This window comes from Mus musculus, chromosome X, assembly GCF_000001635.26.
Source record: "Mus musculus strain C57BL/6J chromosome X, GRCm38.p6 C57BL/6J".
In the NCBI taxonomy this organism is placed as follows: domain Eukaryota; kingdom Metazoa; phylum Chordata; class Mammalia; order Rodentia; family Muridae; genus Mus; species Mus musculus.
Genome location: NC_000086.7, coordinates 50,904,890 through 50,920,482, shown reverse-complemented (window position 1 = coordinate 50,920,482; position 15,593 = coordinate 50,904,890). Strand labels below are relative to the sequence as shown.

The following is a 15,593-nucleotide window of genomic DNA, read 5'->3' as shown; positions in this document are numbered from 1 at the left end:
CATACACACTCAGAGTATCCTACTAGCTGTCAGCTTTTCTCATACCGTGACATGTGTCATTGTATTAAAGAGGGAAAGGAAAACATGGTCTGCATTGTGGAATTAGGTCAAGAGAAATTGTACCGGCCTGCCTATTTAAAAATATTCAGCCATCTTCAGAGCAAACATAGAAGTAATTGTGCTCCCCCCACCCACCGCAATCCTACTCCCTCTGAAAGTATAATGATTCTGTTAAAGTCTGGGTTATAGCATTCCAGACTCATTTTACTGAATTTTTCCATAGGTTATCCACACCATCTTTACATGCTTGTATGTTGTGTTGTGCTAGGCACTAGACTAAGATCTAATTGTGAATTATCTTGCTTAGTCCTCATAATAGTCCTCTGAGATAATTTGTTATCATCTCCGTTTCATAGGCTAGTAAAGTGAGATTCAAAAAGGTTCACTCATTCATTTCCTAAAGCTCATACAACCTTTGTTTTCCTTGTTAGATGGTTATCTTACTAATGTACACCAACCCATTTAAATGTTTGTGCCAACTAATCTATGTACCCAGTAAACACTGGATGGCCATCTTTCCAGACACAGTGCTTAAAGATAGATATATCCAAACCCATGGAATTTGTCTTCCGGTACCTAGAATGGGTAGATAAATCTATGTGGGCTACATGACTTGCCCCAAATGCATTTTAAGAAGATGGTTATGCTGGGCAGTGGTGGTGCATGCCTTTAATCCCAGCACTTGGGAGACAGAAGCAGGCAGATTTTCAAGTTCAAGGCCAGCCTGGGTCTATAGAGTGGTGAGTTCCCTGGTGACAGCCAGGGCTAAACAGAGAAATCCTGTCTCAAAAAAGCCAAAAGCCAAAAGCAAAATAAAAAAAAAAGCAAAAGCTGTTTATGACAGCTGTAGGTACACAGGATATTGAGTAATTTGCAGTTTAGAACTAGCATTAAATATTGTTGCTTCCATGAAACGATGAGTTTGGAGTCTCTGGGAATCAGTGCCAGTGGTCATGACACAGTAATTTGGATGTTATATAACTAAGTCCTGAGACATTTGCTTAAAATAATCCAAGGACTAGGGATGGAGTCCAGTGGTAGAGCACTTACCTAACATGTGTAACACCCTAGGTTTGGCCTCTGGTACATCAAAGTTAAAAGTTCTCTTTGGAAGGTAGACAGTTCTGTACTGTTACCCAAGGGAGATAAGACCAAGACAAGAATCAGGACTAGGGCTTCAATTTCTTGAGTAAGGGAACCGAGTGATGGCAGAGATTTTAGTTCTAAAGGAGTTTGGTTAGAATGCTATAAATGTGTCAACTGAAACAAGAGCAGGCAGACCCTTGGAAGTCCTAAAGGAGAAAATAGGAAAGTCATGTATGAGCAGATATTGTGAGAAAGAAATCAGATGCAAATTTTGGAGAATTGGATTGTAATGGTAGAAAGAAGTTAAAACTGCATGTTGAGACAGAACCCAAATCCTACCTATTATGTAACACATTCCACAAGGCTGGCCAATTTCAACGTACACCAGGAAGGGAAATGCCTTTCCCGAGATGGGGGTGGAGAGTTTGAGCCACAGGAGCGCCCAGACTCCAACTGCAAAACTGTCAAAGGCTTCAAAAACCATTTGGCAACATTTTCAGGGAAAGAAGCATCAGTGGATTATAGTAATAAACAGGGTAGGGGGTCTAAAGGAAGGGAGCAAAAAGAAAGGCTTAGTTGAAAACCTCCTGTAAATGGCTTTTTATATATTTTTTTATGATTACAGAAGCATTTAAGTATGTGAACACATGTATACAAAGATGTGTTAAAAAGAACAGGGGAACGCCAGGGCCAAAAAGAGGGAGTGGGCGGGTAGGGGAGTGGGGGTGGGTGGGTATGGGGGACTCTTGGTATAGCATTGGAAATGTAAATGAGCTAAATACCTAATAAAAAATGGAAAGAAAAAAAAAGTGTGGTAGTGTTGGTAGGTTGATAGGGAGTAAGTACTCTAATGGAAAATCAGAATAAACACAGAGATGGGGGAGGGAGGGATAGAGGGAGGAGAGAGAGAGAGCGAGAGAGAGAGAGAGAGAGAGAGAGAGAGAGAGAGAGAGAGAGAGAGAGAGAGAGAGAAAGGAGGGAGAAAGAGAGAGGGAGGGAGGGAGGGAGGGAGGAAGGAAAGAAGGAGGAGGGAGATAGAGAAAGAGAGACTATCTCAAGCTTTAAAAATTATTTGCAAAGAAACTGGAGTCTATGACGGAATTTAGTCCTCATGACAGAAGTGTTTAGTTAGTGTTGGAAAAAGTACTGCTGTCATCCCTCTTCCTTTAGAAATTCTTTTTCTTTTTTTTCTTCATAATAAAAATCCCGTGGCAGCTCCTTGTCTGCAGGACTTTAAAAATAGGAGCGATTTCATCTGTCTGGAATGGTCTGTGTCAGCACTTGCCCTAGGCAAGGTTGCCACATAGGCACAACCCCCCCCCCACTCCCATCCCCCCTGGAGAGCACTCTCCCCTCGCATCAGACCCCACCCACCCACCCATGCCCTTTGCACCCCCATATCCAGCTCCAGACCTGCCTCCCTTTTCTTGGACCGTAGCTTTAACACAATCTTCCACATCAAATCAAACTGGACTTCCCTCGGCCCAGCAGACTTTTCTCCAGGTGCGAGGGGTTGCAATCTGTTTTGCCCTTTGTGGCCTATTTGGGTTTAAAAATAGGACCCTGGTTAACCCAAATGAATCTTAAATTGGAGCTCTGTGCAATGTAACCAAGTGGAGGGAAGGGCAGGGGGAGAGGGGCATATTTTTGGTCAGGGAGGGAAGTGGTGAGGAGGTGGGCTGCCTTCCTGGAAACTATTAAATCGCAGATGTAAGCTCTGCACAATGTGTCACTGCCTCGGGGTGACCTCTGCCCTCTCATGGTTGCTGTTAATTCTATGGCTCACTGACTTCCAGCTCCACTTCCGTGACCCCCACACCTGGCTTCTCTCTCAGCACTCTGAGCACCCTGTGACTTGACTTTAACTAGAGGTTTTCAGCAGCATGTCTTTGTGCCTATCAGCCAGGGCCCAATTTTCCCATCAGCAGTTTCCCTGCCACAGTGACACTTGGGTTAAGGGATGGTGGCCATTAAAGCCACACTGAGCTCAAAGAGATTTGCACAGAGCCTTCTTCAAAGTGCTTGCTCCCAGGGAAGCCTGAGAAAGGTACCACTTTGTGCTCACAGCGTGTGTGGGCTTTATGAAGAAAAATATGTGTGGTTTACGTGAACAGAATATGCTGTATGCAGGCAAAGGTACAAAATGAAGTTTACTCAAAGAACTCCTATGATGAATCTGGTCAACTTCTTGGTCTAACAACAAACACTCAAGAGCGTCTACTGTTCACCAAGCTCTGGTTAGGCTTGGGAAGTAACAAGGAAGTTGCTATGAAAGAAGGTGTCATAAGGAGGAAGACAAACACGGTTAGATGTGTCCTGGTTGAGGTGAGCCAGGATGATGGGGAACTCAGGCTCTGCCCTTGGTTTAATCTGCTGCGGATGGATGGCAGTAGGAAAGCTCTCCTAGGGAAATGGCATCTGAGCCTGAGTGGGAGCGAGCCGAGCCAAAGGAAGGTGGGAAGGGGGCAGGCTATGGAGAAGGAATGCCCCGAGAGGCAGGGGCATGAAGCTACTTGACATGTGTGTGTGTGTGGGGGGGGGACGACTACAAGCGGGCTGAGATTAGGAGAGAATAATGTCATGAAAGAGGTCAAGAAATGCAGCTGGAGAAGCAAGCAGGCAGAGGCGAGGGCCACCAGCCTCTCTTGCTAAGCAATGGACAACCCCTGAAGGATTTGAAGCGGAGGGGAGGGGGGCTGTGGCAGGGTCAGATTTACATTTTGATTAAACTGTCTTGTCAGTTTGCAACCTGCCTGGGATAAATGAATTAAGGACTTTTGTGAGGTAGATAAATGTGCAGATCTAGCCATAGTTAGATGCAAGGCTATCCCTTCCAAGAGGGCTTGCCGTTCATCGGAGGAGTTTTTAGGGATGTGGCTCAAATTGTCTGTAAGTGGATTTGTGTCCGTGTCTGTGTCTGTAAAGCTCTCAGCATCTTTAGGGGTGTGCAGGTTTTCTAAATGGTGGGGGCTTGAAGAAAGACATTGCTCCTGTGCTTTATCGTGCTCTACATGTTAGGAACTCAAACTGGGCCATCATCTCTGCTTTGTTTAGCAAAAATCATCTGGAAAGGCGCTCTTCAACCTGAGCTGCGGCCATCTCAATCTTGCTGAAAAGGAATATTTTGGACTAGAATTCTGCAGCCATTCTGGAAATAATGTAAGTGGGTTCCACTACAGTTTTCTGTGTGTCTGGAAATGCTTCCAGGTGCAGTTTTCACTGATGTATGTGGGGCTCAATCCCAGATTAAAAATGCAAAACTTGTTTATCCCTTACAAAACGCTTGCATTTAAAACGGTCTCCCCTTCTCCTGCCTTGTGTATTGAGTTACCTTGGTTTGCCAAACAAATTCTTCTGCCCCACCTCTTTGACCAACTATCAACATTTTATCTACTTCGACCCCTTGGACTTCAACCCCCAGAGTTAAGACTCTTGACCTGGTAATTACGGAGATTTCTTTCCCTGTTTCTCGGGCCCTAACTTCTACAAGGTTCTTCTGCTGCATCCTGCCTTCACATATCTGGACTCTGGCACCCTCCCAGAAAGGCTCATTATTAAGTGGGCATTGGCAGGAGCAGGGATAAGGGTAGTGGGAATGCAGGCCATAAATGTGAAACCAAATGCCTTTAGGAGTCTTTGTAGCCACTCATGAGCCTTGCCTGTGACACCTCTAGCATCCTATGGAGGCAGGGAAGTAGTGACTGAAATGTCAACAACACAGTTTATAGGTGAACAGCACACACTGTTACAGGAATACTACCAGGGGGCTGACTGGGAATGTCGAAGGTACATCATCTCTTTGACATGGCTGTTCATTTCCAACTATCTTTAGAAATCTAAATAGTCCTGGTGTTGGTTCATTTGACGTTGACCTTTATCTAGTACCAAAAAAGAAAGAAAGAAAAAAACCATGCTCACTGCTGCTGTGTTTCACTGATGCTATTACAGGTTTGGTTGGAACTTCTGAAGCCCATAACGAAGCAAGTCAAAAGTAAGTATGGAAGATCACTCAAGGGATGGGGTCCTCAGCTCATGCTTGAGAAATACTCCTATAGCCCCATGCAATTCTTCGTCTTACTAAAAAAGGGAAAGTGGGGGTTGCATAGATTACATCAGCCCTTCATCTGTCCAGTGAGTTTAGCAATAGAGAAAATTGTCTTAGTTTTGTCTGAGATGAAGAAAGAAGCTCACCCTGCTGGGTCTTGAAGTACCCGTGAAGAGTTCTGGTAATTATGTCACTAGCAGATTGCATGTGGCTCACTCTGTGACGCTGCGAATCTTCAAGCACCCTCAATGTCAATCTGCGATAATTTTCACCTTCTGCCTGAAGAGTCTTTCCTTTCATGCCATCACAACAAGCCTTGCCATTTGCTTCAGTTGATGTTCAAGGGACTCCTGGATCTCACACTCTGGAACATAGCTTCTCACATTTCCATGGGTATTAAGGTTCATCTGGATTTTTGTGTTAAAATGTAGACAGATCATCCTTGGGCCTCATTCCTGGGACAAGGGTCCAGGGACATGCACATTTAACTAATTCTACAAGTATTTTTTGTTTGTTTGCAAGTAGGTCTTAACACTTTGGGAGCCCTTGCTTCAGTGTTTCGTCCTAGTTCCTTGCTCTAATCTGCCCTTCAAAACTTGACGTATCTTGTGACTCTGCTTTTCTCCCAGCTCTGTGATATTATCTCATAATTCTGTTAGCTTCTGAACTAATTTTCTCCAATTAAGCATCTATATTACTCTCCATGGGACTGAGTGAAATATACAACCCAGACCACATCTCTCTCCTGCTTAAAATACATCCATGGCTCCCTAATTACCTTTAAAGTTCAACCTTATTACAATGGTATGCAAAGCTCTGGACTCCATCTTAAGCACTTTGTCTCTGCCATTAACCATTTCAATTCCTGCCCCTGGTAACCTACTTAGCTGTCAACTCCTGGAGGAAGTCTTCCTCAGCCTAGACTCTGCGGTACTAAAATTGGTCTGTTTAATTCTTTGTCTCTCAGATGAAACTGGGAGCACTTGAGTATCTTTTAGCTTCCAATACTGGCAGAGGACAAGATCTGGCACATGAAAGGCAACCAGAAAAGATGTATTGAATAAATAAGACTGTTGCTACTTGTGTGTGGTTACTTTTGATCTAACAAACTTTATTCTTTTTTTTTCTGGTGTTGGGAATGCAACCCAGGACCTTGTGCATGCTAGCAAAATATTCTGCCATTGAGCTCCACTCCCAGCCTCAAGTTTCTCATTTTCAAATGCAAGTAGGTGTGCAAATATGGAGATGTATTTTTTCCAGGGATATATTTTAAGATTGATAGAGACATTGGTCCATATTGTTTTCCATTCCTTTTATTTTAACTTTAACCTATTTTTAAAGGATGGTTCTTAAACACTTTAACCTCCTATTTAGCCCACCACCCTTCAGATGTAGTGGAACAAAAGGACATGGGGGAAGTGGACCTGTTTGGAAAGGGTTCTTTGGAGCAAATCGTATCTCTGTTATCAGGAATTCAGCAGTTCAGTTTAGTTTGGTTGAGTCTACTTTGGTAGAGTGGGGATAGCAAACATGAATCAGCAGTGGTGGGTACTACCTAGCAGAGACAGCCAGGCCTCAACCTCTGCAGGAGGGACCTGGAGGGACCCAAGCAGAAGGTCTCAGCTGTGCCTCTCTCAGCGAAGGGAAGATCACTGAAGATGCAGGACCAACAAGTGTTGTGCAACTAGCTCTACAAGCAAGCCTAACTCAGCCTCTGTCACCATCCATCAAGTCCTTTTTATATTCCCTCTAAACATCACATGTTCTCTACTGGTCTTGCAAGTGCGTTTCTCAGCAGACATCACTCTGCCAATCAGCCCAAGTCCAAGGAAGCTTCAGCACACTACCTGAAGGGTTTTTCTGTTTTTTAATGTGTTTCCCTCTCTGGAGTCCTGACAAATGGAGCTCAACTACAAAATGTAAGGTGGGCCAATACATGTGTGTTGTTAGCGAAGAATCCTTCATCTTGTGTCCTTTTACATGCTTGCTTTAGCAGAACATCCTCTCTCCTGTGTCTGCTTCAGCCAAACTACTTCACAAGTCTGCCTTAGCCTTTCACCTGTGTCCACTTCAGGAAAACACTCCTTCACATGTTTGCCCCAGCAAATACAACACAACTGACTCTCCAAAGAACCCTTAAGTTTTCATTTCATTTTATGAAATCTTTAAGGCATCCATTCATGTGCTTGTGTTGAAGCTGGGCTCTTTTCTCAGGCAGGATTGAACAGTCACAGACAGCGAGTTGGAAATAATCTTTTTGAAAAATCTCACTTCTTAAGAAAGGACAGAATGGGCCTCACATGGACACATCTTTACAAAAGAAACTCAATGGGGGGAAAGGATGTGAAAGAGATGAGTTGGAAGACTTTCTGAATTGCTCTACACATAGTGTTACAATCCAGAAATAATAACAGTAAACATGTGTAAAACTGAAATGTAAAATAAGTCTATGGGAAGGAGTAAAGGAGATGGGAGGGAGGCAGAACACAGTGTGTGTGCATGTGTGTGTGTGTGTATACACATTTGTGTGCATGATTGTTGTATTTGTGTGTGTGAGAGTGCGGGTATATGAGATTATTTTAACTGTTCTAATGATAATTTAAATAAAACTTATGGAGATATTGTGTTTTAAGATCCTAAGGAGGTTGTTTTCAAATTTATGGTGAAATTTTTCCCAGTGGACCCCGGACATCTTCGGGAAGAACTCACAAGGTAAAGTGTTTCACTGTGTGCTGGATGATGTTACTAGAGAATCCCCATTCTCCAACTATTGATGAAAAAAGGTCTCTGAGTTCCTTTTTTGCATGGCTTAGGTTTAAGTCACTCTCTGCTACAAGGTCTGAGGGACTAGACAACTATTCTCGACCTGTGAGTCATGACCCCTTTCGGGGCAAATGATCCTTTCACAGGGGTCACCTAAGACCATTGGAAAACACAGGTATTTACATTGCAATTCATAACAGTAGCAAGATTACAGTTATAAAGTAGCCATGGAAATAATGTTATGGTTTGGGGGTCACCAAACATGAGGAACGATAGTAAAGGAATTAGGAAGGTGAAGACCCACTGGGCTAGAAAGAAGGATAAGCTGGCTGCATCCTCCAAATGTTAATCTTTCCAAATTTCAGATCTAAGAAAGGATGACATTCTAGAATTAGTGGCTTAATCCATTAACAGCCACAACAGCACCTATATTCCATTTCATACCATCTGGGATATAATCAGCATGGAACTGAGGACAGCCACTGTTTGTAATCATATGGATGTATCCCATAAGCAGAACGGGAAGTATCTGTAATAGCGATATGTATTTATACTATGGAAAGGTGGCACTGTCATTGTAACACTCCTTCCAAAAGGTATTCTGCTTTCTAGATTGAGACTGATACACATAAAACAGGTCTAGGAAATATTCTTTTTGAAAATATTTACTTATGTATGTATATGATTACACTGTAGCTGTCTTCAGACACACCAGAAGACATTAGATCCCATTACGGATGGTTGTGAGCCACCATGTCATTGCTGGGAATTGAACCCAGGACCTCTGGAAGAGCAGTCAATGCTCTTAACTGTTGAGACATCTCTCCAACCCCCAAGGAAATATTCTTATCTAGCTCTTTTAGATTACAGATGAGTAACATGTCTTGGAAGCTAAAGTTAACTGAGTTAAAACTCACAGTGGTTGGGAGTTAATCTCCCTGGCATCTGGCCCTTCTTCATGGAGCACATTGACTTTCTCCTTTAGTGTGGGGTCTTTGCACAAGTTGTCTTCCTCACCTCCCCTGGTTCTCTCAAAATCTATTTGTTGTCATCCACTTGCCGAGATAGATCATTGTGCATTCAGTAACCCAGCATCAACAAGTAGAAGGAATAATACTTACCTGTCGTAGAAATTACAATAAGGCCTTGTTTGGGGCCAGCACAGGAAGTTCTGAGAATATTATATAAAAAATAACCATTTTAAGTGACTTATTTCTAGCGCATTAGAGACACATACAATTTGAAAGGACATAATACTTAAAGCTTTCATGAACTGAATAATTGCTTGACAAGTTTCTTCAGACCAAACTTTCATCTATCACTTGCAACTAACTATCTTTTACTACATTTATTGCCTTTGGAGCATTAAATATGGAACAATCCACCTAGAATTTCATCTAGAAAACTGTATTTTATACAGGGAAACACACATAGTAGATAATGTATGGGTTTTGCACATACAAAAGAACATGCTGGAACTGGACTTTGCTCTGGACAAGAAAGCAGATAATACGGGGTCTTTGTAATGCACTTATTCATCAAAACATGGACTCTGGGGCTGAAGAGGTAGTTTGCTGGAAATGTATTTGTCACACAAGTGTGAAGCCCTGAGTTCAAATCTCTGCAACCTACATGAAGCTGGGAAAGGGGCACATTTGTGACCTCAGTGCTTCTACAGGTGGCTGAGAGGTATCGTTAGAAGCTTGCAAGCCAGCTAAATTGACGAGTATAGTGACAAATGACAAAGAAATCCTATTTCACAGAAGGTGGAAGGCAGGGATTGATACCAAAGATTGTCCTCTGACCTTTGTACGCACACATATGGATGTGCACATGCACACACACACACAATATACACACACATGAATTCTTCTTTATTAAGGCCTTAAGTGTGGCAAATGTCCAATTAGTCAGAGCCCTAAACACAAACCTGCATTTATCATTATTATTATTATTTTGGTCTTTGATGAAGGCTCTGTATAATTGAGTGCATCAGCCATTAGATTCATAGCAATTGTTTGTAAAATACTAATTTGGGCTCTGGCTGATAGTTACATGGGATGCAGGCAAGGGAATAAGATGGGCACAAGCATGGTTTGATGGCCTTAAATCCTGAAATATGCTCCTTGGATAAGTAGGCTAAACTTGATGGCATTTATTAAGGTCTAGCCTTATTTTCATTACCTTAGAATGGTACCACGTGGTCAGAATGGCTTGGCCCCTGACTTGGCATCATTATAAAATGCAGTGTTGTTCTTGCTCCACTAGCCTCTAGAATTCTTGTGGCTCTGCTTACTTGATAGTTCTTTGTGTCCCCCAGAATCTACTCCTGCTTGCTGAGACACCCGTTTCTCTAGCTCAGGATGTGGTTGTCTCCATGACAGAAACCACCAGAAGAGGATTGGCCAGGTCCCTCGAGCTGGCGGCAGGCTCCAGCCAGGGCAATTTCTAACAGTTGCAGAACGTGCCAATGTGCTGGGCCAGCCAAGTTGTGGGCTGGGGTTGGCTTGTGCATGGTGGAAAGCCTGTGTATGATTTGCCACCCAGGAAAAGGTCTCCAACTGACTGGATGCTGCTGTTCCGTCCTTGAATTATCTTGGGACTGGGAGAAAGAAAAGTTTTCCTTTATTTCCTATACTCCTGCTTCTTTTTCAAGATCTTTTCCTCAAATCCTTTGCAGGTATCTTTTTACTCTTCAAATAAAGAAGGATTTGGCTCTGGGAAGGCTTCCATGCAGTGACAACTGCACAGCTTTAATGGTGTCGCACATCTTACAGTGTAAGTACCAAACCTCTACTTCTCAGCCCATTCATCAGGGATAGACGCAAGTGAAGGGGGCAAGCACCTTCAATTTGCCTGCTTAGCACTGTATTCAACCTTAAGAGGAGAGAGGGCCTAGTTCAGCTCCAGCGACTTGATTCTTAATTGCATTCATTGAGATCTGAATCATGTCCTACTACCTCACCATTATTGTAAGGCAAACTCCTGTATTTCTCTTAGCCTGAATGTCCTAGTGTTTAAAATAGTGACACAAATACCTTCTTGGGGAGGTACTTCTGATGATTTGAACTGTAGAATCTGCTGATTTTCCTCGACCTTAGCCTACCTACCCTGCTGTCACTGTCCTTTCACTTGTTTACCCAGAACTGGCTGGAATAATTTTTGCCACTAATTTGACCAAGTATTCCCTACTCCCTCTGCTTGTTCTAGCATATCCCTCAGGTCCATATTTCTTGCAGCACAGTTCCAGAGACTAAATCATGGGATGGAGAAGGTGGAAAGAGGCTATAAGGATAAATGGTACCAGACATATATTAGTTTCCCCAAGGGTTGGTAGCCAAGTGGTTTGACTAGAAAGAACACTGAAGGTGGACTGGAGGGCCTCTGGGGAACAGTGGCAGCCTGCCTGGGAAGGAGTTCTGTGGAGCAGACCATGCTTCTCCTACAGCCTGGAGAGTAGAGACTAAGCAGCAGGAGATAACATCTCTTCTAAGGCCAGCTGGACTTTCTCATTTTGGAGAGGCCTTCCAAGAATACCCTGTTCCTTGATAATCCTGCGCAGTTATAACTTCAATTTTTGGTTTATTTCCTAAGTTCATTTTTAACCTTTGTTCATTACCTTTCAACCAGTCCATAAATGGTAGATTTCAGATTTCACTGAGAACAACACAATGGAGTGCTTGGACAGGGACCGCATCCTAGGACGTGTATCAAGTGACTACCAGCTGGCACAAGAGAGCTCCAGGTTCTCAGAAAGGGCAGCGGATGGGAAAAAAACCCTAAGAATCAAGGAAAGCTGATGGAGGAGGTGGCTATTGCACTGGAGCTTCAAGGGATACATGGGAATTGGCTGTGATGGTAGGCAGAGAACGCATGAAAACTGTGGTAGCACAAGAAGCAGCATACACAGGAGATGAACAATGACCACACATAGCACAGGAAGGGCGTCTCTCTCGGAGACATGGTGGCAAATGAAGCATCATCTTGAAAGGTCTTGAGTGAGAGTGTTTCACAGTCAATCCCAGTCAGACTTTGTGTCCCATACAGAATCACAGCCCAATTGCTCATTTATCTGTCCATTCACTCACCTGTTAAATAGTTGCTGAGGGCCTGCTCCAGGCTAGACATTCAGGCATCTGAGCATTCTGGCCCTGTCATTTAATTACTTACATCTCTCTTAAGCACCTCTAACTAGAGAGTGACTACCTAATGTGATTTGCATAATTCAAATGAATCTTCCTTCTTAGAAACTCATAGTGTAATCTTTCTTTGTCATTCTTTAAACAACAAAAATTATCAACTACGCACCACTGTGTTAGAGTCTGTTGTAAGCATTGAGAGCATAGCAGTGAGCCATAGCACAAAACCTTGTCTTCACGGAGCTAGCATTTGACAGTGCAGGAGAGTCAGAGAATGAGCAAAATAAGAATCTATATCTATATCTATATCTATATCTATATCTATATCTATATCTATATCTATATCTATATCTATATCTACATCTAATCTCTATCCTATCTGTATCTATCTATCTATCTATCTATCTATCTATCTATCTATCTATCTATCTATCTGCATGGTACTGGTATAGAGACAGACCAGTAGACCAATGGAATAGAATTGAAGACCCAGAAATGAACCCACACACCTATGGTCACTTGATCTTCGACAAGGGAGCTAAAACCATCCAGTGGAAGAAAGACAGCATTTTCAACAATTGGTGCTGGCACAACTGGTTGTTATCATGCAGAAGAATGCGAATGCGAATCGATCCACACTTATCTCCTTGTACTAAGGTCAAATCTAAGTGGATCAAGGAACTTCACATAAAACCAGAGACACTGAAACTTATAGAGGAGAAAGTGGGGAAAAGCCTTGAAGATATGGGCACAGGGGAAAAATTCCTGAACAGAACAGCAATGGCTTGTGCTGTAAGATCGAGAATTGACAAATGGGACCTAATGAAACTCCAAAGTTTCTGCAAGGCAAAAGACACCGTCAATAAGACAAAAAGACCACCAACAGATTGGGAAAGGATCTTTACCTATCCTAAATCAGATAGGGGACTAATATCCAACATATATAAAGAACTCAAGAAGGTGGACTTCAGAAAATCTATCTATTATCTATCTATCTGATGAATATTAGGAGGTGCTAAGAGCAAGAGAGAAGAATAGAGAGTGGGAGGGGGAGGGAGGATTCTAGGTATGGATACAGAGTATTTCAATAATGTGAGGAGAGCAAGTGTACTGGAAAAGTGACAGTTGATGGGAGGTTGGAAGGAGGCAGGGAAATAAAGCAAGGTGCAAAGAGAGGTCCACACACCTGGAATAGTCAGTGGAAAAGGCCAGAGGAGAGAAAGAACATGCCTGGGGGTTTGAGAAACATCAAGAAGCCTTTGTGGCTGTCTGAAGCCTTAGTGAGAAGGGAGGGGGGAGTTAAATGCACATTCAAGACCTAGAACATTACTCTAAATGTGATGGGGAGCCATAGAGACAGAAGACTAAGGTATGAAAGAAAGAGAATTTTATTTTTAACCATCAGAAGCACCGCCATAGAAAGGGATTCTTGGCTTCTATTTTAAATATGTGAACAAAATCTGAATTAGGTATTGGTAAAATATAACTTAGAAGATAACGGTGATATTAAGTAGAACAATAAGAGATTCTAGGAGAGATGATGGGAGCTGGACCAGAAAGGCTACCATTTGGACATAGCATTTTTCACCTGCTACTGGTGGTACCAATTATCTTGCTAAATTACCATAGTAGCACATGGAGATGAAAATAATATGATCTCATGCATTCTTACGTTTTCCTTTGGTTGTTATAGGGTTTTAAATAAAGGTTTACTTATTATGTATACAGTGTTTGGACTGCATGTATGCCTGCATGCCAGAAGAGGGCATCGGATCTCATTATAGATGGTTGTGAGCCACCATGTGGTTGCTGGGAATTGAGCTCAGGACCTCTGGAAGTGTTCTCAACCTCTGAGCTATCTCTCCAGCCCCTAGGGTTTTGTTCTTAAGAAATAAAAAAGATGCACATGTGTATGAGTTGTATTTTTAAAAGATGGCTCTATTGAGGTATAGTTTACATGCTGTAAAATTTACCTATTTAAAATGCATAAACAAAGTATTATTTTAGTAAACGAGTAGTATTTTAGTAAATTAATGTCTATGCAACTATGGCTATAGTCCAGTTTTAGAACATTTCTATAATGTCAATAGAAACTTCTCAGGACTGGGGGTATAAGTTTGTTTGCTTTCTTGCCACAAGCCCTGGGTTTGATCCTTAGCACTGCATAAAATTGAACATGATAGTGTATGCCTGTGATCCTAGCACATGAGAGGCAGAGGCAGGAGGATCAGGAATTTAAGGTTATCTTCAGCTAGATAATGACTTCCGGGCTGCCTGGGGCTATAAAGACCCTGTCTCAAAAACAAAGCTGAGGGTGGTGGGCACTTCTCCTAAATCCCATCACTTGGGAGGCAAAGGTAGGCTGATCTCTGTGAGTTCAACTTTCATGCTAGCCTTCTCTACACAGCTTGTCTCAAAAGAGAAATTAAGAGAGGGAGGAGGAGAAAGAAGAAGAGAGGGAGGGATGAAAGGAGGGAGGTAGGGAGAGGGAGGTAAGATATGTTTTGCTATGCTCTCCTCTCCTCCTCATATTCAAGAAATTACTGATTAAATTTCTGTTTCTATACTTCTGTTTGATTTTGGGGACATATCATAGAAGTGGAAAGATTATAAGTGTGATCTTTTGCATCTAGCTTCTCCATTCAATACAGTGTTTTAAAAAATCTATGCATATCTTAGTTTCTTCATTCCATTTTATGAATTTATTACCCTTTGTTCATATATTCACTTTGTCATGGATAGTTAGGCAAGTTTCTAGTTTAGATATTAAGGATAATAGTATCCATGTTAACATACATGTTTTCGTAGGGATATATGCTTTTTTCCCCTCTTGTGTAGGTTCTTAGAAAGGTGATTGCCCAGTTGTCTGATACATTTCTCCTGAACATTTTTTATATTAATAATTATCAATGACAATTAACTCAACAAACTAATGTATTTTACTCTGTTATTTCCAAGTACACATATATCATTCTTTGATCAAGGATGTATGAAACTTCTAACTTCTCCCACCTTCCCTAACACTTGGTATTATCTTAAGGCTATCCTAGTAGGTATAAAGAGATATGTCATAACTTGCATAACTATCATTTTCATCATCATCATCATCATCATCATCATCATCATTATTATTATTATTAGTGTGGTTATTATTATTTTCTATTTCATATATGCATACAATGAAATACAGTCATACCCTACTGTTTTCCAACTCCAATTTCCTTTGTTTCTTCCAAAATATCCCCCTCCCAACTTCATGTCTTCTCTTCTCATTTCGATTTCTTTTTGCTAACCCAAATTTTGATAAATCTAGTTAATACGGCCCCCATGCATATGAATATGGGGCCATCCACTGGAACATGGGAAACCTACCAGTGGCCACACCCTCAAAGAAGAATGAGTCTCTCTTCTCCAGCAGCTGTCAACTCCGAGTAGCCCCCCTTCCTAGTAAAGCCTGGGGCCCTGAGACCACCTACCCTACCTTTGCCAAAATTTTGGCT

General features: G+C 42.1%; 1 protein-coding gene across 8 annotated transcripts in view; it reads left to right on the top strand.

The window, feature by feature from the left end:
• Frmd7 (FERM domain containing 7) overlaps positions 1–15,593 on the top strand; it is a 50,977-nt gene that overhangs the window by 23,137 nt on the left and 12,247 nt on the right. For 4 of the 8 annotated variants that reach the window (NM_001190332.2, XM_006541505.4, XM_006541506.4 and 1 more), the window contains 4 exons: positions 4,201–4,305; positions 5,095–5,137; positions 7,825–7,903; positions 10,635–10,732. In NM_001190332.2, the coding sequence (NP_001177261.1) occupies positions 4,201–4,305; positions 5,095–5,137; positions 7,825–7,903; positions 10,635–10,732 (325 nt within the window). Of the gene's footprint in view, positions 1–4,200; positions 4,306–5,094; positions 6,417–7,824; positions 7,904–8,720; positions 10,733–15,593 lie in introns of those variants that run through there. The other 4 variants (XM_017318537.2, XM_006541508.4, XM_006541507.4 and 1 more) reach the window with 3 other exon arrangements.